This window comes from Prorops nasuta, unplaced genomic scaffold (genome assembly GCF_024137725.1).
Source record: "Prorops nasuta isolate Cenicafe-Biocafe unplaced genomic scaffold, Cenicafe_Pnas_1.2 PNAS00009, whole genome shotgun sequence".
NCBI lineage: Eukaryota > Metazoa > Arthropoda > Insecta > Hymenoptera > Bethylidae > Prorops > Prorops nasuta.
Window position 1 is genome coordinate 3,518,973 of NW_027116806.1, and position 26,204 is coordinate 3,545,176.

The window sequence follows — 26,204 nt, forward strand, 5'->3', positions numbered from 1 at the left end:
ATATCGATTACATCGATTTTATTTGATAGTTCACAACCATGGTTTTCTCGTTGAGTTTAATTTGTTGGCAGCACTGACAAAACATGACGTCATTTTCCTCTTAGCGGCTAACTTTAGCCCGAGACATACATTTTGACTGGTAGCGGCCAACTTCAGCCCGAAACATACACTCTAGCTGCAAAGGAAGGAGATTAGACGGAGAAGAATCTCAATTTTCATGCAATATATATATAGCTAACAGAGTATGAGATCTCTGGATTGCGTGAACCGATTTTGATGTTCGTGGGCTCAAATGAAAACTTGTTAAAAACCATTTTAAGGAGAGCTTTACTTAAATCATGACAATTGATCATTCATTGAAATAAATTGGTTTAAAAATTGAGATGGCCAAACTTACTGTATAAGTTACGCGGTATTGCTCGGCGGCATAGTCATGTCATTATCTACTTTTATATATACTTGCCGTCGAGACACTACCGTATCTCTTGATTTATAAAATACGTTTGATTTAATATAGGAGATATATATTACCAACCTACCATAATTTAAATTTGTGTACTACTTGCTCTAAACGGAATTGATTATTTATATACAGAGTGTAACAGGGACCCTAGGACAAACTTTAGGAGGAGTTAGGATATGAAAGAATAAACATTTTTTGTTAATATATACCTGGGGTCCCATTGTTTTCGTTGCGAAGATTTGAACCGTCGATTTTCAGGGGGACTGTCCAAATGACCCAAAAGGGGTTGTCGGGTAACGCGCTTTTCCCTGCCGTTGCTCACTGCGGCATTTATTTTACCGAAGTATTGTACGATCTTCTTTCCATCATTTTGGTCTAGTGATCTTTCCTAAATAATGCACTAAACATGAAAATAGCGCATTAAAGACTTTAATGTGAAACTAATTTTTTCTTTCACTGCACTGAATCACTTAACTCGTGAAATGTTTATAATAAATGTTCAATATGTTCGCCGCGACTCGAGACACAACTTACACATAGTTTAATCATGTTAAAAGTTTAATTTCATATTAAAGTCTTTAATGCGCTATTTTCATGTTTAGTGCATTATTTAGTAAATATCACTAGCCCAAAATGAAGAAAGGAAGATCATACGATCCCTCGATAAAATAAATTCCTTGATGGCCTACGACGGGGAAATACGTTACCTGTCCACCCCTATGAGTCAGCTGGACAGTTCCTCTGAAAATCGATGGTTCAAATCTTCGAAACGAAAGCAATAGAATTCCAAGTATATTAACAAAAAATATTTATTTTTTCATCCCCCCTAACTCCTCCTAAAGTTTGTCCCAGGGTCCGTGTTACGCCTTGTATACCATCGTAAAGCAAATGAAAGCCCCTATCATAAATAAAAATTTCTTTTCTGGCACCTCCAAGAAAGTCAGAGACAATCAAGTTTAAATATTTAATATTGATGCCAAGAGTTGTATTCTGCACCAAAAATGTTTACATCTAATTTATATCTCAGGGAATTGTAAAAATCTTTCGAATAAAAGTGATTTTATATGAAAGTATTGATCTCTTTCAGTTCAAAGAATATTCAAGGAAAACTATAAAACTGATATTTTGGCACAACTCTCTATAAGTATGTGTGTGTGCGTGTGAGATAGAAGCTTATAATTCTGTAATACATTATTTTTTATGAGTAAAATAGTTAAATGTTAAGTTAACAAGTGATTCCATGAATGGGGATTTTTCACGCGTTCTTATCTCGCCATATTCTTTTACATACAAATATATACGGGTCTCCATAATATAACTGCATTTATGGCTTAATTCCTTCTTGAATATCAACATTCAGTTGTTTAGTTGTTAGCGACTATACGTTGAGCTAATTTAGTTATAATTGTTAGTTGTTAAATCCAATTTATTTTTACAAAATACTAGTTTTCATTAAGAATTACCACTATGCCACCTGAACACAGAAGAGGAAAATTTTAGCATTCTTAGGTAGAAAAAGGTAGATAATTAATTAATCAACGAAGTTCAATCGTGATTCTACTACTAAAGCGAAGCTTTGACCTCAGCACGTGATCTTTAAATAAATTGTGCTCTAAATGTTTTCCATAAACTTAATTATTTTAAGATGTACCAGATACAAACATATAAATATATGTAGTACTATTTTAATATATACTATATACTATTATATATATAGCACGCATATAAGATAGCATTAATTAATAATAAAGTGTGAAATGCCAAGTATTACAACAATAAACTTGAATCTTTTACAAGCTTGCAAGCCGCGAAGCTAGCAGTACAAAATCAAGGGTGAGTGGGCGGGGAAAATATAATTATAATTTACTAAAACTGGCTGTTCATGTTATGGAACAAGATACAAATTTCTGTTCTTTTTTTGTTCTTTTTAGCCTCTTGGATCATATTTCTTTAAATCTTTGAACCGCCCCTCTTCAGTCTCCCTAGTAGCATTGTTAGATCATTCTTCGCTATCCGTAAAATTAAATTTAGAAATTTTGTCCTCTAACTGTCACCTTTTTTATATCATCTCTCCCAACATCTTAGCTGTAATATTGAACAAAAATAGCCACCTTTCCAAACATGTCAATGGTCAAATTTATATCAGTCGTAATTCTGTTGTTCCGTAAAGGATGATAAATAAATCACAGCATGTAAAATTATTAGAAAGAACGAGAGAGCCAGAGAACGATGCTTGTCAGATCTGAGTTTTTGCATGCTGCGCATGATTTTCTTGAGATCTTAAAAAAAGAATGATAAATAAATAGGAGCGACCTTTGGTAGGCATGCTGTGCACGTCTAGAGGTGATAAATATTTTTTAGAGGAGAAACCACGAGAAAGAATTAAAGGATTGTTGTAATCCAAAGAGATAAAGTTCGATTGTTAAAGATTGTTGGTTCACTGTAGTGTGATATATTGTTTCTCTTTTATTGCAGAGGATTTCGATCTCTTCAGGGTACCATGAAGCAAAGGGAACGAAAGAAATTCACTCTATACTCGATCTATGCTTGGGGATGTGCTACCATTCTTACTGGGATTTGCATCATAATGGATTTCCTTCCCAATGTTCCAGATCACTTTATTCGCCCTCAATTTGGTATACAATCCTGCTGGTTTACTAGTAAGTCTTTATTTTAGATAAAAACATACACTTTTTATTTATCATCATTTTAACAAATAATTATCACGATCTGAGAGTATGGCAAGAACTAATAAATAAATACAAGAAATCACACACCGTTTCCGCAGTATATTATTTTTTGCATAGGGTGAAATTATTGATTATTTTAGTGTGAGATTGATCACTTGGAACATATATTTATTAATATTATATTATTATACAGGATGTTTTGATTAACTGTAGCCAATTCGGAAAGTTTAGATATGGTCTGGAATTCGAAAAAAAAAGTTCCTACAACTTTTCTGCTAGCACCCTTGATTAAAAAGTTATTAATAATTAAAGTTTCTCGATTGCAATAACCATTGCCTTTGGTTAGGAGGAGGACGATTCTATTGGTCGCATTACTAGTCTATAAGCTCGGCAATTCCATACATAATAATACTAACACAAACACACGGGCACATCGACTAGAGCATGTGGTAGGTAGCACTAGTAGCCGAAAGTCAAGCGGGGCTGTCTCGAGTGAGTGCTATAAAAACTATGAAAATATAAACACGCTGGACAAAATTTGTAAACTAAGATTGAAACTTTTGCAATTTTCATTTAATAAGTTTATCATTTCTATCTCTGAATTGTACATATTTTTATGATGAAAATGAGTCCAAACACGACATAATTACGTCGATATTGGAATATAATATACAATTGTAATTAATTAATAATATCGCTAAAAACAATCCTAATTATGTCATGTTTGGACTTATTTTGATCGTAAAAATATGTACAAATAAAAATTATAAATTATAAGCTTATTAATTAACCATTGTGAAAGTTTCAATCTTAACTTAAAAACTTTTGTCAAGCGTGTTTATGTTTTATCCCTTTGCATTCCCCTGTTTTCATACACGGAATAATATGCCCCAAGAGAAAGGGGGCAGCGGAGTGCAAATAGATAATTGCTTCTATAGCACTCACTTGAGACTCAGTCATATGACTTTCAGCTGCTACCATAGGCTCAAGTTAGTGCTTCAATGTATTTGTGTTGGTATTACCATGCATGAAATCTTAGCCCTTATAAGCCAGTAATGCGCGCGACCAATAGAATCTTCCTCCTAATCTAAAGTCAATTGCAATCGCGAAACTTTAATTGCTAATAACTTTCTAATTATAGGTGCTAGCATAAAAGTTGTAGTTTTTTGCTACAGTTCCATCCCCAATATTTAAATTTTTCGAATTGGCTATGGTATACTGCACGCCTTCTATATTTATACTATTGACATATATTCGATATGTAGCATAACACTACATACACTATCTTCTTTGAAATATTTAAACCCTAAAATTTGAATAACTTATTATATTTTTACGTAAGTAATCTCACTTTGAATAACTGTAAAAATTAGTTTTAAATTAAAACTTTTGAGAAAATATCAGAGATTTATAGAATATTGCCACATACAACGCGAGAATGCTATATTGTGTCTGTGTAGTAAACAACATTGATAAAAATGAAATATGCTTGCGGAGGATAGGAGGGGGGGGGGGGGGTGGTGGTTTATTCTGGCAACTTACTGGATTCTATGATTAATATCTTAAGAGTGATCTCCCTTAAACTTTGTGTTACTTGCAGATATATTTCATTCCCTTATTTTTAATAAAAGAATAGAAAGTACGAAGAAGTACAAGCACATTATATACATGCACAACGGATGAATAATCATAACTACATGAAGCTAATGCACAAATAATTCAGTCAGCAGCTTCCTCCTTAGATTACCAATTCTACATCAGATTAATTAAAATTGAGAAAGATAATATTTATAATGCTTTCCTTACAAATAAATGATTCGAACAAATGATTATTATCATAACCAGATAGACTCCATAATTCGTCGAAAAAAATCCATAGAAAAGAGTTTCTATAATGAAATAAACCATTGAGAAAATAGATCCAACTAATCGATTGGCTGAAAGTAACTTGTCATTAAACATTAATGAGTCTATTAACAGCTAGGATTTAGTCTCTACTAGGCGAAATACTTGGGCCTCTCTCTTAATTTTCTTTCACTCTCAAGGATTAAGCCTATATTAAATTAATAGAACTTAAATAGAGGAGACCGGGGCTAAGTCAGCCCTCCTTTTTGTTGACAATTTTCACTATAATATAACTGAGGAGTTAGACCACTCTAGGTTTCTTAAAGGAAAACACGATTATCTTTATTATTATTGCTTTAAAAGTTGCGTAGGTCATAGAAACCACATATTATATTTGTAACATCTGCTGAATTTCCTAAATAACTGTATTTGGAATTTTACTCCATTCATTCGTGGTCAGATCGAACCGCTCTTGTGGTATTTATGGGAAAAAGACAAAGTTATGTACAATTTGTAAGTTTTTAAACATTTAAGCCTGGCCTCCGTGAGAATATTTTTTAAGTTGCAGAACTAACTTGCAATAATTAAAGAAGTAACAATTTTTTTACTCGTTGCCTTGGCAGCTATATGCAAAATAGTAAAAAAAGTATCGGTCTCACTGTACGAGCGAAGGATTAGAAATTATTTATTTGAAGGGGCAAATCAGCAGGGGTTGAAACAAATGTTACTCTCTGCTTGTATAATGATGATCTTGCCATTATATACATATATTTTTCATGTCGTAAGAATGAGAAAGGATTCTAAGCAGCTATAATACTTCCCGAGTAGAAATTTGTTGGGGCACGCCGGATTTTACTTTGGGCCAGATCAGGCTGCAACCTGGCGTGCCGTAAGACGAAAGTCCTGAATTGGGCTCGATCTGGCCCGAATGGTTATCGCCAGATCAGGATTGCCGCAATGGGAACCGATGTGGTCCTGAAGATTTTATCCTATCGCGGGTTTATTATGGAATTCCTGGTTTGGCGCGAGTCTGCATTGGAGTATTACTCCCTATAGTTTGACTTACCAGATTAGCGACTATTCTGGGCCAAAAGTGCGCATATAGCCCTTCATAGTTGAATCTGGCTCTCCTGATTGGCGCCTGGTCTGGGCCGAATCAGAAAGTCAAATCAGGCAAGCCCTGATAGTGCCAAATCTGCGTCTGACCAGTTAATCGGGGCGCAGTCGTGTTAAGATTTTCTATTATGGCCCAAGTCCGCATAGCCCTATCATGGCCAAATCTGGCTCTCCTGACTAGCGCCTGATCTGAGCCGAGTAAAAAAGTCAAATCAGGCTAGCCCTAATAGTACCAAATCTGCGTCTGACCAGTTAATCTGGACGTAGCCGTGTTAAAAAATTTCTGGATTAATTGATCTGGAAAGTTCTAGAAGTTAATCGTATATCTGCCACATATTTTGTTTATTCGTCATTCGTTTTTCCACAGTCATGAGTGATAAACGTATAAACTGCAAACGTTTGGCTTCGCGATTACGTGTTCAATGTTTTCGGGAACGTAAAAAACTAAAACGCGATTTGACGGTAGAATCAACATCTTCCAATAATTCCTTATATTTCGATTCTGGCGAACGTGCAAATGCTCCAAATTTTGTACACCTAAATGAAAATGTTTCGAGCCTGCCAAATTCCAACGAAAGTAACCATTCAATTCGTGAAAGTGATAGTGCAGACTCTCTTTTATATCAGTCTAATCAAGATAACGAAGAATTAAATAAAAATAACGAAGATGATACTGATGTAGATAGAAATGAAGATGAACACACAGATGAAGATGAAGATGAAGACACGAATGAAGATGACATAGAAAAACTACAAAACTGGGCTGCTTCGTCTAATATTCCGCACCAAAAATTAGACAAACTTTTGTGCATTTTAAGAAGAGAAGCATTTCCGCAATGACCAAAAAGCGCTAAAACTTTTTTGGGGATAAACAAAGGGCATTACAAAATAGAGGCTTTTGATGATTGCTCAGAGTTCGTTTATTTTGGAATATCTCATAATTTGAAGAATTTTGTACAAAGCTCCTACCACCAAAATAATAAAATAGAGTTACTATTTAATATTGATGGCATCCCAATATTCAAATCTTCATCAAAACAATTTTGGCCAATTTTATGCTGCATATACCACATAAATCAAGTATAATTACCATTTCCTGTAGCAATTTATGCTGGGCATAGAAAACCAGCTGATGTGGAAAAATATTTGGAGAAATTTATTCAAGAATTAAATACATTGATCACAGAAGGGATAGTAATAAAAAATAAAACTTACAATGTTTTATTAAAAGCATTCATTTGTGACAGACCTGCACGTTCCTTTTTAAAGTGCGTTAAAAACCATGGAAGATTTTATGCATGTGAAAGGTCTAACGTCCAAGGAAATCGAGTTTCAGGTCGAACTGTTTACTTGGATAGTAACTGTTCTATGAGAACTTATAAAACATTTTTTGATCAAATCAATTTACAACATCATACAGGGGTATCTACATTACTTCAAATAAAAAATATAAATATGATTAATCATTTCGTCCTAGATTTTATGCACTTGGCATGTTTAGGCGTTATGAAGAAGCTTTTGGTAGACTATTGTCTTGGCAGCAAATCATTGGCAATAATGAGATACCAAAATAAATCAAAACTCTCAGAAAGACTGCTATACATTCGAGATCAAATACCTTGTGAATTCCAGCGCACCACAAGAGATCTTACAGAAATTCAAAAATGGAAAGCTACAGAGTTTCGTTTCTTTTTACTGTATTGTGGACCTGTAGTTTTAAAAGATTGTCTTGAAGAAAATTATTTAAAAAATTTTCTATTACTTCATGTTGCTTGTAGGATCTTATCATTCAGCTGTGTGGCAACAGAATACAAAAACCAAGCCAAATTGTTGTTAACCAATTTTTTTAAAGACTTGCATAATTTTATATGGCAAAGAAGGTGCGGTTTTAAACATTCACTCGCACTACATTTACCTGAAGATTGTCAGTACTTAAATGCATATTCAAGTAATTTTACTGCTTTCCCATTTGAAAGTGCTTTAGGTAAAACCAAAAAACTATTAAGAAGTGGAAAAAAACCTCTGGCCCAGATTTGTCGTAGGCTAAATGAAGCTTTTTGGACAGGGAACAATAAATTAAAACCCACCTTCAAGTTTCATCAAAAGCATAATAAAAAAACTGTAAAAGTTATTTATAAAGGTTTCACTATAAGCACAAAAGAGCCTAATAACACTGTGTTATTGAAAAATAATGAAAATTTTCAAATAAAATCAATTACTCCATCTAATAATAATCCAAAGAAAAAAGAAATTATAATCAGTCATTATATCTTGAAAAAAGAAGAGACATTAATTAATATATACGTGCAGCGCCGAATTTTTAAACATGTGGAAGGTATTAGGAAATAATAAGAAGATAAAAAATTATTCTTTGGATTTTATTCAGGTGAAAATGGTCAAACTACAGCTTACAAAAAACAACCAAATTAAAACATATGTAATGCCATTATTGCATTGTTGAAAGTAAGCTAATTAGATTCATTTTTTCTGAATAAGACGAAAAATAACATTTTTTATTAAAGCAGAAAACGTCTAAGGAATATTAAAGAGATGATTTAGTGTGTGTGTGTGTGTTTCTTAAAGAGATAGTATGATTGTTTTTTTTCTGTTGGATACAGAATTAAATTATAAACATTTGAAAAATGTATTAGCTTCACTCCGCTTCATCATTTGTTCATGAGTTTCGTGAGAGTGAACATTACGATTTTTTTTACTAATATTTAGTATCGGCAATACAAAATGGAGCATAAATATGCATTAATAGTGTTCTCAGGATATGAAATAAATGAAAAAAAAAGTATAGACATAGTGTCATTATTCTGGATAACGACGGAAAATAAGACTTCTTACTGCAAATTTTCGCAGGAAATCAATAAGAGCAACAGAAAATTATTAAGAGATCTAGTTAAACACTTGAAAAGTCCATTGCCAGAATGGAATAAATATAAAATTGATATCAGAAGCTATGCATGTGTAAGTTATAATCATATTTCTTATTGCAGCAGTGCATTTTCTTTGTTTTTGATAAATTTCTTTTTAATGTATCACTGAACGAAACATTTTTGTAATGTGGTTTATTTTGTAGGCACTTACGAAGCAGCTGAAATAAAACTCCACAAGTTGACTAAAAAGCCTTATGTATTCAGTAGCACAGATTATGAAAATCCAAACCGTGAAAAGCAAAATAAAAATGTTAAATAAAGCAGCAACTATGAAACCAATTTGAAGGATGATGTTGCAAAGATTTTCCAAGAAAGTGTATTCAATCCTGAGGACTCTTATACTGGTAAATTTTATTTATGTCCATATTACTTTTCTTTCATTTGAAGCAAAAATAGCACATAATGTATTTTTCTGCTTAATTATAGTTCCAATAAAACATACATTAAGCTCAAATAATGATAGTTTGAGTGATGACGACCATTATGCATCAAGTTCAGCTTCACTGTCACCACTAATCAAAAAGATGAAAACTTCAAATCAAGATAAACCTAGAGAGGACTATGGTGGAAAAATTGGTATGAAAATTCAAACATATTAGTACCTATAATATTAAATTAAATACCTTGTTCAATACTACAGTATTTTCTATGCTGATTTTTAAATAAAATCAAATTTAGCAAGCTTACCTTATATATAAACATTATCATCATTTTTCAGATGGCCTAGAAAAATTAATAAATAAGCGGTTTGACCAATTAGTAGCTCAAGTGGGAACTGCTGTTAAAGAAATCATCAATTTGCAGCAAACGCTAGCCACAATACAAAATACTACAGTAATTAACAAATTTCAATTATCAAAAACCAAGAATGACGTACCAATTCCTTTTTACACATTGGAAGACTTTTTGGAGTATGATAGTAAAATTAAAGCTGATGAATCTTTTGAAAATGATTGTGTAAGTGGCTCTATTATTGTAAAACTCATTGATTTAAGAATGTATGATGTACAATAATTAAATTTCTATTTGCTTCAGGCGGCCATAATGTGGCCATTAATTGAACCAAGTCAAAAGCTCACAAGAACCTTGACTACCATTCTCTCCAGATTTCTCACAAGAGACGTAGTTATCAATTTTACGGCTATAAAGAAAATGAAAGGCAAATTAATATTCCGGGTTACAAATTTCTGCAAAATCCTATATGGTAACTGTTGATTTCATTTAAAGTAGAATATTGGAAAAATTAGGAACGACTAACTACTTATATTTCTTTGTTCCTACGTTATGTAAACTTTTATGTGTGGGAAACTTGATTATACTTACAGTTATAAATTACTTTTTAGATATCATGCAGAAGGTGTGCAATGGATCTTCAAATATATCTCCAGTACGAGAAAAGAATTTTTATGAAGCATTAGGAGCAGTAATAAGTAACGCAAAAGATTGGGAAGGCCACAGAAAATCGAGAGGAACTACTAAAGAAGCTTCATAGTTTTGCTTGATTTTGTTTATTGCTTTGATATACATTTAGTATTTTCAATAAATTATTTAATTAACTAGCAACACTATCACATAATTTTTGTATAAACTGATTTTATAGACAAAACCTCTAATAAAACAAATTTGAAAAGTTATACCTTTCTAATCTCACATTTTTATCCATTAAAAATAAATGTATTCTGTTAAATTTTGCAGGTCGAATCACAGGTCACTTTCCTTAACTAAACTTTGTGCATATACGGTGAAGCGCTGGCAATGTGTATTTAATATGTAAAATACACCTAAAAGTGGAGAAACTAACTGATGAATAATGCTGATAGTATTCACAAACACTGCCACATAATTTCACATTTTACAGTAACTGCATAATTGGTGCATCTCCTTACAATTACACAAGAAACAAGCTATTGTTCCTTTCAGATTTATTAAGAGAAAGTTTTATACGTCATTTAAAATTTGTCCTTCGCTGTTTTCATCTATAGGGAACGTGCGGCAGACATAAACGTTGTTAAGTACGGTCAGTACGGTCCCTATTATAGTTTATTTCGAAATCAGCTGTCAGAGTATATATTCATATCCGCGACAATTTAATTCTATACTCATAAAATGAAAAAAGTATCGTACATTCAAAAATTCTGGAAATTAATTTTTATAATTAATATTATGATGTTGATACAACAGTATAAATAGTGCTACTGTACCATTATTTCTTCATATATCACATGAACGGTAATTTAGCATCGATTAGCTTTAGTTAAATCTTTAAACGGTCTCTTTTCTAATACAATTTATGGCATAAATATAAGTTGCATTTTGCTATTCTTTACATTAGTTTACGTTTGGAATATTAAGAATTAATAATAAAACAATTCATTAAACCTCATTAGGGTACAACTAAACATTCAAAAATAACACAGTATAACAGTTCTAGGATAGCCGAGTGGATAAAGTTGCTGGTTACTGCGGTGAAATTTGACTGTTCCAGGTTCGAGTCCCCGTCACGTAGAAATATAAATAAATTAATTTCCAGATTTTCTTTGATTAATAATAATATTGATTGATTATTAATGATAATATATTTATTTGCAAGTAATATATATGTGGTGTATCTATGTGAAATAATAATTAAAAAATTTTCCTTTTTTACTTTTTTGAACCCATTTGCCTGGTCAGGGCCAGCCTGGATTTTTCAAATCAGCACCAAATCATTTTGGCCTAACTAAGGCCAGGTTTGCAGCTCAAACTCGCATCAAATCCGTTTTGCCCGACTAGGGCCATTTACGCCGAGGCATTACATGCCCAATCCGGGCCGGATTCGATTTTTTGACTAGGGCCAGATTTGCAGTTCTAACTCGCACCAAATCCGTCTTGCCTGACTGGTCCCATTTCCGCCGAGGCGTTATATCCCCAGTCGGGGCCAGATCCGATTTTCTGACTAGGGCCGAATTAGAAACATGGAATGCCAGACGGAATGCTAGACTCGGCCCTGACTGGAGCCCCAACAAATTTCTACTCGGTGGCAAGCTAATGCACAATGCATCTCGTTTGCGGAAATATCGCTGTCTCAGAGAGCAAAATGGACAAAAATTAACATATAAATGCTCAGTAAGCAAGCAAAGGAGGATAATATCAATTCGGAATGTCAAATGTATATACACTATATATAAATATCGCTAATTAAAGGTTAGATAAAATTTTGTGAGATTTATTAATATTCAAAACTTATTTAAACGTATTTTTCCTGAAACCACGCTTTTAAAACTGGACGGAAATAAATGTGAAATAAATTTTTACCAATCGTTTTGAAATTTGTACCAGGCTTTAACAACTAGAGTATCTACATAAATATATAGGGTTTTTTCTATTTGCGTGATTTTTATGTTATTATCAATGACTTTAAGATTTTTGTCTGAAATTTTTCCAATGATTTTTAAAATTCGCACCAAATTCTTAAAAATCAATATTTTCAAAATGCCCTATATGTAAGGTAGATGTACCACTTACAGACTATGTCCCAGTGTTTGGCTATTGATTGAATTTTAATGTCTATTAAGGATTTATTTACTTAAAGAAGCATTTTTTGATCGAATTTATGTTTATTCAACATTCAGCTGTATGTGTAACAAATTATTTAATTAAAATTTTGCTGCGACTCTTTTCAATAATTGTTACAATTTCCGAACAGGAATACGTAACAAAGTTTAACAGAATTTGTAACTTTTATAACTATGAAAAGATCTACAATCATTAAGAAAATAGTTGTTGTTATATAAAATCAATCAATAAAAACGAATGATTTGTAAAAATATAAGAGTATTTACAAAACTTAACAAAAGTGCATATTTGTCTTTAAAAATTTATTTTCTTTAAAAATTAACAAGGCCATGTACTGTTACGTAACTGTCTTTACCGCCTAAAAACTAAACATTAGTCCAATTATTGGGCATGTCGCCATTTTGAACATGCTCGCCGGGTGTACCAGTATCAAATAATTTGGTTTAATACATTATTTACCTTGAAAAACCTTAGTTTTTGTCTCTTCTAATTTTGCAAGTACTTATGTCAATTATGTATAATTACTGGAGCAATTTTTTATTAAGTTTTTCTATATCCCTTGTTTTTAAAATCCTAATTGCATACATAACTTATAATTTTTAGCTTAACCATTGAAAATCCTACATTACTACTTCCATGGGAAAAATTAAGAGAAATATTAAAAGTAAAACACCATATGTAAAAAAATATAGTCAAAATGATGTTTATTCTGCTTTGGCTGCAATAAAAAGTGGGATCAGTACGTATAAAGCAGCAGCTTCTTTCAATGTGCCAAGAAGCACTCTTTATGCTAAAGAAAAAGAAATAATTCCTGTTGAGTGCTCTAGAGGTCCTAACACTTATTTATCTTTGGAAGAAGAAAAAATTATAGTTGAATGGATATTTTATTGCAGTGAAAGAGAGTTCTCCATAACAAAATCACAACTTCTCGATTGTGTCCAAAAACCAGTAGTAGAATTAAAACGAGAAACTCCTTTTAAGGACAATAGGCCAGGAAGACATTGGTTTGAGGGATTCTTTCGCAGACACCCTGAAATAGCTCTGTCAGCCAGAGTTTATCAGCATGTAGGGCTTCTGCGACAGAAAATGTTTTAAGAAAGTGGTTCCATGAAGTGGAACTTTATTTAGAAAAACTGCAACTATTCAACATTCATCCATCTAGAATATATAATCTTGATGAAAGTGCTTTCTTTCTAATACCAAAAGCTGATAAAATTTTAGCACGTAAAGGTTCAAAATCTGTTTACAAAGTAGTAAATGGAGATGAGAAGGAAAGCTTGACTGTACTATTTACTGTTAATGGAAGTGGTGATATGTTACCTCCAATGATTCTGAATTGGTATGAAAGAATGCCTGCAGCTATAATAAACAATTTACTTTCTAAGTGGATTGCTGGAACTACTGAGAGAGGATGGATGACAGGCAAAAGTTTTTATATGTATGTAAAGACCAAGTTTTATCCATGGCTTGTGAAGAACAATATAGAGTTTCCAGTAATACTTTATGTAGATGGTCATGTTTCACAACTCACTTTACCTTTATCTAAATGTTGCAAGCAAAATAAAATAGAACTAATTGCTCTATATCCCAATGCAACGCATATAATGCAACCTCTTGACGTTGCAGAGTATTTCATTCAATGAAAATGAAATGGAAGAAAGCAATTGATCAGTGGAGAGTTGATAATGCAGGGCAGAGATTAAAAAAAGAATATTTTGCTCCAATTTTAAAGACAGCATTAGATTCGATATTCAATTTACCTGATATAATTATAAACGGTTTTCAAACATGTGGTGTCTCCATTCTGTGCAGACGCAGTAAATTATAATGTATTAAATAAAACACACAATATTGGTGGGAAATGTAATGAACCAGAACAGGAAAATGTACACAGTCCATCAAACAGAAGTCAAGAGGAAGTTAAAATTCATTTAAAATACTTTGAAAACTCATTATACTTGGAAGATTTACGTGAGTTTAAAAATGTACTCTTAAGCGGAGCTTTCGAAGTTAAAAATAAGGAGAACGAAGGCCTATTTAACTATTCGATAGGTTTACGAAAAAATGCTGGAGAAAGTATAAATAGTTATTAATTACGATTAAAATAAATAATTTTTATATCATTAATTAAAGAGATATAATCTAATTATTTTATGGATTTTACCAAAGACTCTTTCACACTCTACTATTTAATTGGTTTTAATCGAAAAGTTTTACTATAGGATATAATACAGATGGCATTCCTGTGACAAATACTACTTTAAATAAAGAGTCAATACAGATATTAGATTCTGTACATTATAACTCATCGACTGATATAAATATGAATACTATTAAATGTACAAGTAGCGAAGACTTAGATATTTTAATAGTATCGGAGAATAATATGCTTGTAGAAACTATTAAAAATTGTACAGAAAAATGTTATTTCATAAAAACTTGCTTGATTGAAGGTTTGTTAATTTCATTTCTTAAACAAATATGCATTATAATTTTAATTCAAATTAATAAATCGCTTTTTTCTAACATTTCAAATTTAAATGAAATACAGTTAAATGTGATTGAAGATGGGACAGCAGAAATGAATGAAGCAGCTAATATTGTGAACTTAGATATGCTGGAACCTAACACGGTGGAAACTAATAGAATACAATCTGATATGTAAATGAAAACATCGAATTAGATGCAGTGTCTGAGTATATAATAACTACAGATACAGATAAAAGTAAGTACAGTTCTTTTCATAGATAGTTTAATAATAATTAAACTTCAGCTAAAATTTATAAATTACATATTATAGATTTGCAAATGGAGTGCGACGATGCCATTGATTCTTCTTTAAAAATAGGAACAAAACCATTGGAAAAATTGAATAATAATATTTTAAATCAAACGATGTTTAAAAGTATTGAAAATATAGACATGCAACCATTGAAACCTGTCACAATTCTTGAATGTGCTGATGAGTGTTTGAATAAAACCGATAAAATTGAAGGTTTCCTTAAAATATGACTTTATAATTGAATCGTATAAATAAATTATTCTAATCTTAATATTTTCATTGTAGAAGTGATGGACGAAGAAAAACAAAATAATATGAAATTTAATTTATCTTCCCCATTTCGAAAGGCGCTATATTGGCCTGATGAAGAGAAGAAACAGAATAAAAAAAAATAAAGAAGAAAGTCTCTACTATTTTAACCTCCGAGGAATGGCAAGAATATCAATCACTAATAGAGGGAAACAAATGAAAATTGAGGAGAGAAAAAGGATTAGAGAAGAAGCAAAAGTTAAGAAGGCTCAGGAACAAGAAATTAAAAAGGTTGCAATGAAAGAAAAGAAAAAAATTAATGAAGAAATAAAGCGTTTACAACAACAAAAAAAGGAAATGAAAGTAGAATATATTAATAAAATATAGTGCAAAAACTGTTCTGTACTTATCAGTTTCATCTTATAATTATTTTTGAATGATTTATTATAAATATATTTATAATTATATTTTACTAAAATGTTTACATTTTTTTACTAATTTGGCGTAAAACCATCTAATTACTTTCTTTTGTACCCAATTAACAATTAAAATTTATTTATTATTTTTTTATTTCTTAATATTTGATTTAAAAATAAATAGTCAGTTATTGGCAATATGATAGACAAAAACTCGGACTTTGCATTTTTTATATAGTCATGTACAGGTACTATGTATCTCCCTACATTTTTCCTTATTGAGAGATAATTAATGCAATTAATAAGGTTTCGTCTATACACATTTGACAGAAAAAAATAGCATCTTTTTGTAATAATGAATATTTATTGCGATAAATTTACTTTCCATTATATAATTTCAATATTCGCCTTTTATTACGCTAATTAGCCAGTTTTTGGTACATCTACCTTATACTGACATTTCTATAGCTGTTTTTATATAAGCTCGAAAAAATTTTCGATTTTTACTTCGGATTGAAAATTGCAGAGGATACGTTTCCATTCATTTAGTTCTATAAAAAACGAGGCACCATGGGAGATAATTTGTATATTCGCCATTTTGTTGTAAATAATTATAAAAAAATACCGTTTCTTAAACTTGGATTGTTACTTTATAATAATACATATAGACAAGTAGAATTAATTTGATTTTTTTGCCAAATAAATTGTAAAATTGTTCTACTGGTTCCTTCTGCTAGACTGGTCTAATACTTCAATAAAAACTATTTATCCTTTCTAAGAAGAAGGACGCTGTTTCTCTCTCTCAAACCAAGTAAAATTTTGTTATATATACTACCTATAATCTGTTTGAAAATTGGGACGGCCGAACTAACTATATAAGAGAAGCAGTGCCTCGACGTCGGTATAAGACATGTCTTCATCTACTTTTATATGTACTTGCCGTCGAAACACTACCATGTCTCTTGGTGTACACTGAGAGAAAAAATTATTCGAAATAAATAAATATCATTTGAATCGAATAAATTAGCTGTTCTAATACTCCTAAGCGAGCGGTTTATTTAATTGTATGAAATTTGCTTCAATCTAACACATAATTTGTTTAAAATATTTCATTAAAGCAAACAATAGTATATTTTGTTACAAGGGACGAAAGTTGACGATTGTGAACGAGTGTGAAGTTGGCAGCACGAGCGAAGCGAGGGCTGCCATCACACGAGTACAATTGTCAAGTAGTCCCGAGTAACAAACGATATTTTTTATCACGAGTGCATTACAGATGTCCAATGTATGAATAAATTATTTAGCAGTAATTAATTGTAACTAAAGAGTTAATGAAACAACAAATGAAAGAGTACGTAAAAGGGTAGATGCAGGGATTGAAGGTAGCGAACTTAAGGAGGACGTGGGGAGGGGGGGGGGGGTTCGGGGGCGCAGCCCCCGATGGGGGTGCAGGGGGCGAAGCCCCCGCCGGGGGAACGGGGGCGTAGCCCCCAAAAATAAAAACAAAAAATTTGCATATGCAAAAAGAACCTATTATGAGTAAAAAATTCGATTATGGTACTAATAAAACAAAAGAAATACGATAAACATCTTGTCCGTGCTGCTGTTTTATCGATTAAACAGTCATTACATTTTCCGTAAGATACCCGAAAAATAATTATGCCACTAGTTGTGCTTTAAAATTTGTATTGTTTGTTTTCTTATTAATAAACCTAACGCTATTAAGAGAAAGAGGGAGAATTTGAGCAATAATTTAAAGTTTCAGTTTATGAAAAAATAGATAAAATTGAAGTTGCAGATAAATGTAAGATTCTGTATATCCCGGATAACCTTTTTCAGAGTTTATTAGTTTCCTCATGAAAATTAAACCGAACCTTTTTATTAAATTTCTTATATGGTCAATAGTAACTATATTCAGCCCGTGTGGGAAGTACTATACTTTTGTCCCTTGGGAGGAAAGTAGCCACTTTCCACCCTAGAGAGGAAAGTATGGGGCCGAAAGTGAAGTTAGCCTCTATTGTGCATGCGCGACTATACTGGCATGAAAAGATTCATTTTCGATCCCAAAAACTAGACTGAAATCAGGCACTTTCCATGCACGAGTGATAAAAAATATATTTCATTCAAAGGGGTCTTTTTTAAAAGAAGGAGAATTCATAATCATTTCGAACAATTATAAGTTTCGTTTAAAAAATATTTACTTGAAACCACATTTGACTTATACAACCACTAAGCGAAATTTTGGTTGAAGTCGATATTTGCTCCGGTCAACTGTATATTTATTCCACTGTAACAAATATCACAATAACTGAAGGAAATATTGATTTAAACCAAATGTACATTTGTGTCATCCACTAAGCAAAATTTTGGTTCAAGTCGATAATTCCTCCGGTCAACTGTATATTTATTCCACTGTAACAAATATCACAATAACTGAAGGAAATATTTATTTAAACCAAGTGTACATTTGTGTCAACCACTAAGCAAAATTTTGGTTCAAGTAGATATTTCTTCCGGTCAACTGTATATTTATTTCACTGTAATAAATATCACATTATCTGAAGTAAATATTTATTTAAACCAAGTACAAACTTGTAACAGCCACTAAACAAAATTTTAGTCGAATACGATATTTATTCTAGTCAATTATATAATTTTTTGATTGGCTTAAATTATATTTTATGTGAAATAAATATTGTCCCACGTAAGTATATATGTGTTAAATAGTAAAATAATAATTATTCGTTTTAAATAATGTAAGTTACTGTGAAAATCATTATATTTCAATGAAATAAATGAATTGCTTTATTCAGATAAGAATACGATTAAAATAATAAAACGTAAGCTCAGTTTTAGTTACCGATTTATTTCTTTTAAACAAATATCATTATTGAAGTGATGAAAAGATTATTTGAATCAAAGAACTCCTTTTCTCAGTGACACATTATTGTTTTTATATTCTGCGACGTTACCAGAATTCCATGGCCCACTGAACTTTTGCCTTTGTAATACACACTAGATTTGAAGGATCGTTAGTTGCATGTTATACATGCATGTGGTTCTTCTATCCCTGTGCACTGGTATTTTACGTTTAATCCTTCAAATGAGTACTGAAAGCAACTTCACAAACGTGCATATTAACTAATTTGAAATAGCAGATTATTTGAATAAAAGTACTTACTTGTGTTGACGTGCTGATACCTGTGAAGAAATGAAGTTTTTAAAAAGGTTGATATTATTGATGTACACATATACACATTTTACACTTACCGTTAAGGCAAATCCATTAAAGTTCTCATTTATAGTTATAAACACAATTTTGCTTATATACAAGGTACATGTCACTGTGCCACTTGCGAGAAACTTGTAAACAAATTACGAGAGGAAATGCCTTCTAGCGGAATTTTCAGTAAATACCAATTTTTAAGAAGCTTATTTGTTTGCTCTGATAAAAGACCTATTTCCTAATGATATATACTTTTTTTGAATCATACATTTGTACATTTAAAATGAATAAATGAAAAGCTCAGAACTAAACGAATCAGTCATTTGAATTAAACATAATAGATTAGGAACCTATAAATATCTAATTGTTTAATAAATAGATATTTAAGAAAATAAACAAGACACTGTTCTCTACAAAAAAGTAACTTATCTGAATAAAATAACAGAATATTTCAGCGAAATACTTGTTTGTTTAACTTAAAAAACTACATAATTCTTTAAAGAAAGGTTTGTTTTATTTTAAAATTGATTTATTTGGTTTACTTATGCTTCAACTGTAGTCAAATATGTGTTGACATTAATTATATTTGGTATTTCTAATAAATATATGCGAACTAACATGGAAATAAATGAGTCATTTCAATCCAAAAATATATATTTGAAACATTTGGAGATTTATTGTTTTAAATTTACAAATTTTGGAATCACTGCAATCATTTGATTCCTGGCATAGAATAATTTGTTTTTAATTAAAAAATTAAATACTTAAATTAAACAATGAATATTTCGATCCAAATATGGTTATGTGCAAATATGGTTCGTGTCCGTTTTTGGGTGGGGGTTGTCCCCCTGGCCCCGACCCTAAGGCCCCGCCCACCACCCCCACCCCCCCCTATTTTCTTTTTCAAAACCCCGCGCGCATTTTTCCCGCCGCCGAGGGTGCAACGCACCTGGATGCGCGCCGCCGACATGGCCCCGACCCCGTCGGCAAGGCAGTGAGTATCTTTATCAGCATGAAAAAGGTAAGTTTTTTGCTCTCTCTATCTCTCTCTCTCCCTCCACTTTAAGAGAACATAATTGCCTGCACGAGTAAATTTCGATGAGCTGTGTGTGTGTGTGTGTGTAAGCGCACATGCATGCATGCATGCATGAATAATGTAATCGATTATACATCAAAATGCATTTGCTGATGCATCGATACACGAACTTCAAAGACTTCTTATAAGGAATAATGTATTCATTTAGTCGTCAGCTTATGAACTTCCATCCGCTAATAAAGTCTAATTGGTTGGACATCGATGCAATTTTATCGTCGGCACGTGTAGAAAAAGAACTATATTTAACTGAATGAGGCCTAACAAAGTCTGCTTTATCAATATCAATAAGTTATATCCCCATTGTGTTGGGGTTTTGAAAATTTTTAAACGTCTCTTCCTATAAAGTCGTGATTATTATATTTTAATGTTAAAGAGCTTAAAAAAAAAGGGGTGTGTATATATAGTGAAGCTTTCTACGAGAGTAATGAAGTTATTGTTCTGTCAACCATCACGACAGTTTGGTCTTCAGCGAAAAAAAGTTTTTATTTAATCATAAAATTTAGTGTCTGAGTGTGTAAAACAAAAAAATGGATAAGCTACAAATAATAAATCAAGACATAAATGCTCCTGTTAAGTATTTACCTATAATTAATATAAAATAATTAAAATTGAAAAAATTGTATAAAGTTTCAAAAATTAAAAAAGTTAACACAACTTATGGATTGAGAATAGTTATAGAAATAGATTCAAAGTGGAGTATGTTTTTAACTGGATCTATTAGTTCTAAAATTATTGATATATCTCACAGATTTTTTTATCTTGAGAATCTGGCGAAAAATTCGAATCTTTATATAAAAATGTATGATGCAGATAAATTTGTTTTTGAAAGAAGAATTGTAGATGAATGTGAAAAAATAAAGAGAAAGGAAAAACGAGTATGGATGAATGTGAAAAAAAAAATCAATCATCAATAAAGGCAAAAAGTAAGTTAACAATTTTCTTTGATTATCAAGAATTTATGTATTGTCTTTTTTTTCTAATTATACAGTATTTTATTATAGAAGGAAACTCTGTAAAGATGACGAAGAAGAGGTAGAAGGAGAAGATTTGCTGAACGAAGAGGAGGAGGAGGAGGAGGAGGAGGTGATTGAATTGAAAGATTCATCGGAATAGTGCATTGATTATTCATTTTATAGAAAAAACCTATACACTTTCTATGTATTAATTGCTAATTCTCGTAGATGTGGGTTGTATAAAAGCTACAGACCAGTCTCATTCGTTTTAAGCTTAAAGCGTAACGTACTATCTGGTTTACAATATACAGATTTTGTTTGAATAAGAAAAGAAAAAGAGACCAGAAAACAAAAAAGAATTTTAATAACAGTATCAGTAAAGTGTTGTTATTGTTGTTGTGTTGAAAAAATTCGAAGAATATTAAAAATGTACGTTGACTTTCAAGGATTCAGATTAGCAGATAAATCATTTATTACTAAGGAGTTTGCTATTTTGGATAAAAATAAAGTGGGGTGTTATGTATTTTCACCTCTTTTTCATTTAATAATTTAAGTGATGAAGAAAGAAAAACAGCTAGATGGTTAACAAACAACCATCATAGTTTTAATTGGTCTAACGGTTACATTGATTATAAATACCATAAAAATATAATAACCAAGTATATCAAAGAAAACAGTGGAGTTGATGTTTATGTGACAGGATCTGAAAAAGTTACATATTTGAAACACATTGTAGGTAATGTAAACGTTTATGATCTAGATGATTATAAGGATTATCGAGTGAAAGATTATGTCAAAGAAAATCTTCCACAATGCATAACTCATTCTGGTATTTGTGCTTTAAGAAATGTATATTTGTTTAAACAAAAACATAATTAAAATTTTGTATTTATATATATGTATGTTATAATTATCATAATAAATACTAAATAACTTAGTGTTAAAATAATAATAATAATTTTTCCTTTACCACGTGTATAGAGGATATTGTTCTTTCTCATTCACATTTTTACTCATAGATATAAATATACAAGATGTAGTAGACTTAACCGAAATCACGAGTTTTTTTACTTTTTTCAATCAATTAACAACCTTCAACTTCCTTATTCATGCTTGTTTAGACAGTAATTTAATAAGATGTAATAGACTTACTTGGAGTCAATGAGTTACTTTATTTAATTTTTTTTCTGGCACGTGTATAGAAGATAATAGTTTGTCAATTAACAATTTTTTTCTTTTTTCCTATCAACACGTGTCTCTACAGTTTTTTTTTTGAAGTCAATGATTTAATCAATTCAAATTTTCATTTTTTTCTGGCACGTGTATAAAAGATACTAGTTTGTTAATTAACATTTTCCTTTTTTTCTTTCAACATGTTTGTATCTCTACAGATTTTTGTAGAGGGGACTCACTGTATAAAACAAGATGTTTGGTAGATTCGATAGTTTTTAGTTTTGCTTCACGCAAACCGTTTACATTTAACAAGTGATAGTACATTTTTCAACGAAAATGCAGTGTGGATACATTATGTTCTTACTTGCTGGATTTATTTCAATTATAATAAACGAAAGTAGTCAATATGATAAATTTATGATAGATTTTTTGATAAAATTTGGATATCTTAGTAAAATTAATAATAGTTCTAATGCAGATGAATTAAATTGGTTGAAATATACCAATGAAGAAATAGAAACTGGTATGACGTTATTTAAGCAATACTATAATTTAGTGCATGAGAGTTCATTTAATGAAATAATTAAATCTATGAAAGAAGACAGATGTGGTGTAAAAGAAAATGTTTTCAATCTTAATCAAGAACAATTGAAATGGAATAAAAAGAAATTATATTGGCATTTTATTTTGGGATTACCAGAACAAATTGCTACTACTGTTGAAGTATTTAAAATATGGAGTAATATGACAGGTTTAGAATTTAATCACACTAATGAAAAGCAATACGCTGATGTAGTTATATCGTTTGAATATGATAATCACTATTATAAATTAGAACCAAACATCAAATGTACTGTTCATTTAACAGATAATGTTTTAGGACATGCTTTTCTTCCTGATAAAGAAAATAGCCCGAGAGAGATTCATATACGAAGACGTATAAACTGGTTTTATGGTTTGGGAGAAATACCAGAAGAAAAACCTAGTCTTTTTTATGTTTTAATGCATGAAGTTGGTCATACATTAGGGCTTTCTCATAATCATGAGGGAAGACTAATGCAACCTACTTATTTATTTTTTAAAAATACTAATGATAACTTATTTAATAATATTGACATATTAGATATACAAAGATTATATAATATTGAAAATAATGATAATGACAATCAATAGGTTAATAGAAATAAAATTTCTACTACTACTATTACTCCTTCTGTCAGCACTACTAAACCAACTACTATTGCTCCTCCTGCTATAACAACTAAACCAACAACTAGAGTAATTAAAAAATCTTACTATCGTCCTAAAAATGAAATACCACAAGAATATGATGATGTATGTGAAACATCGTCTAAAGATTTTGTTTATTTAATTACTGATGGTAAACTATTCATTATGTACGGAAAATGGTTTTGGCACTTTGAAGTTCATAGAAATAAAAAAAAAGATATTATAGAAATGGAAAATTAATTAGAGATTTTTTAACATTTTTACCGAGTTATTTTACTAGAATAACAGCAATACATGAAATAGGTGTTGGTAAAATAGTATTATACTCAGATAATAATATATATATATTCGATGCTCTTACTAGAGAATTAGACTCAGGATATCCAAGAACATATCAACAATTATTAGGTAATTATGTTAATTATGATGGTGTTAAAGCAGCTGTTTTAACAAATTCTGGAAATTAAATACAGTAACTCATTGACTCCAAGTAAGTCTATTACATCTTATTAAATTGCTGTCTAAACAAGCCTGAATAAGGAAGTTGAAGGTTGTTAACTGACAGAAAAAAGTAAAAAAACTCGTGATTTCAGTTAAGTCTACTACATCTTGTATATTTATATCTATGAGTAAAAATGTAAATGAGAAAGAACAATATCCTCTATTCACGTGGTAAAGGAAAAATTATTATTATTATTTTAACACTAAGTTATTTAGTATTTATTATGATAATTATAACACACATATATATAAATACAAAATTTTAATTATGTTTTTGTTTAAACAAATATACATTTCTTAAAGCACAAAACCAGAATGAGTTATACATTGTGGAAGATTTTCTTTGACATAATCTTTCACTCGATAATCCTTATAATCATCTAGATCATAAACGTTTACATTACCTACAATGTGTTTCAAATATGTAACTTTATCAGATCCTTTCACATAAACATCAACTCCACTGTTTTCTTTGATATACTTGGTTATTATATTTTTATGGTATTTGTAATTAATGTAACCGTCAGACCAATTATAAAACCATGATGGTTTTTTGTTAACCATCTAGCTGTTTTTCTTTCTTCATCACTTAAATTATTAAATGGAAAAGGAGGTGAAAATACATAACACCCCACTTTATTTTTATCCAAAATAGCAAACTCCTTAATAATAAATGATTTATCTGCTAATCTGAATCCTTGAAAGTCAACGTACATTTTTAATATTCTTCGAATATTTTCAGCACAACAACAATAACAACACTTTACTGATACTGTTATTAAAATTCTTTTTTGTTTTCTGGTCTCTTTTTCTTTTCTTATTCAAACAAAATCTGTATATTGTAAACCAGATAGTACGTTACGCTGTAAGCTTAAAATTTTAAGCTTAAAGCGTAACGTACTATCTGGTTTACAATATACAGATTTTGTTTGAATAAGAAAAGAAAAAGAGACCAGAAAACAAAAAAGAATTTTAATAACAGTATCAGTAAAGTGTTGTTATTGTTGTTGTGCTGAAAATATTCGAAGAATATTAAAAATGTACGTTGACTTTCAAGGATTCAGATTAGCAGATAAATCATTTATTATTAAGGAGTTTGCTATTTTGGATAAAAATAAAGTGGGGTGTTATGTATTTTCACCTCCTTTTCCATTTAATAATTTAAGTGATGAAGAAAGAAAAACAGCTAGATGGTTAACAAAAAACCATCATGGTTTTAATTGGTCTGACGGTTACATTAATTACAAATACCATAAAAATATAATAACCAAGTATATCAAAGAAAACAGTGGAGTTGATGTTTATGTGAAAGGATCTGATAAAGTTACATATTTGAAACACATTGTAGGTAATGTAAACGTTTATGATCTAGATGATTATAAGGATTATCGAGTGAAAGATTATGTCAAAGAAAATCTTCCACAATGTATAACTCATTCTGGTATTTGTGCTTTAAAAAATGTATATTTGTTTAAACAAAAACATAATTAAAATTTTGTATTTATATATATATGTGTGTTATAATTATCATAATAAATACTAAATAACTTAGTGTTAAAATAATAATAATAATTTTTCCTTTACCACGTGAATAGAGGATATTGTTCTTTCTCATTTACATTTTTACTCATAGATATAAATATACAAGATGTAGTAGACTTAACTGAAATCACGAGTTTTTTTACTTTTTTCTGTCAGTTAACAACCTTCAACTTCCTTATTCAGGCTTGTTTAGACAGCAATTTAATAAGATGTAATAGACTTACTTGGAGTCAATGAGTTACTGTATTTAATTTCCAGAATTTGTTAAAACAGCTGCTTTAACACCATCATAATTAACATAATTACCTAACAATTGTTGATATGTTCTTGGATATCCTGAGTCTAATTCTCTAGTAAGAGCATCAAATATATATATATTATTATCTGAGTATAATACTATTTTACCAACACCTATTTCATGTATT

At 30.7% G+C, this 26,204-nt stretch overlaps 3 protein-coding genes across 4 annotated transcripts in view; all 3 read left to right on the forward strand.

The window, feature by feature from the left end:
* LOC136776047 (G-protein coupled receptor Mth2-like) overlaps nt 1–26,204 on the forward strand; it is a 91,610-nt gene that overhangs the window by 53,039 nt on the left and 12,367 nt on the right. For both annotated transcript variants that reach the window (XM_066731370.1, XM_066731369.1), the window contains one exon: nt 2,939–3,123. In XM_066731370.1, coding sequence (XP_066587467.1) covers nt 2,939–3,123 — 185 coding nt within the window. The remainder of the gene's footprint in view (nt 1–2,938; nt 3,124–26,204) is intronic.
* On the forward strand, nt 9,244–10,656 carry LOC136776051 (uncharacterized). The gene is made up of 5 exons (XM_066731374.1): nt 9,244–9,400; nt 9,483–9,632; nt 9,775–10,013; nt 10,092–10,260; nt 10,400–10,656. The coding sequence occupies exons 2-5, from the start codon at nt 9,581–9,583 to the stop codon at nt 10,546–10,548; spliced, it is 609 nt and encodes a 202-aa protein (XP_066587471.1). The 5' UTR covers nt 9,244–9,400; nt 9,483–9,580; the 3' UTR covers nt 10,549–10,656.
* LOC136776450 (uncharacterized) lies at nt 13,248–14,254 on the forward strand. The gene is made up of 2 exons (XM_066731982.1): nt 13,248–13,654; nt 13,774–14,254. Exons 1-2 carry the CDS (start codon nt 13,248–13,250, stop codon nt 14,252–14,254), a joined length of 888 nt encoding a protein of 295 aa, XP_066588079.1.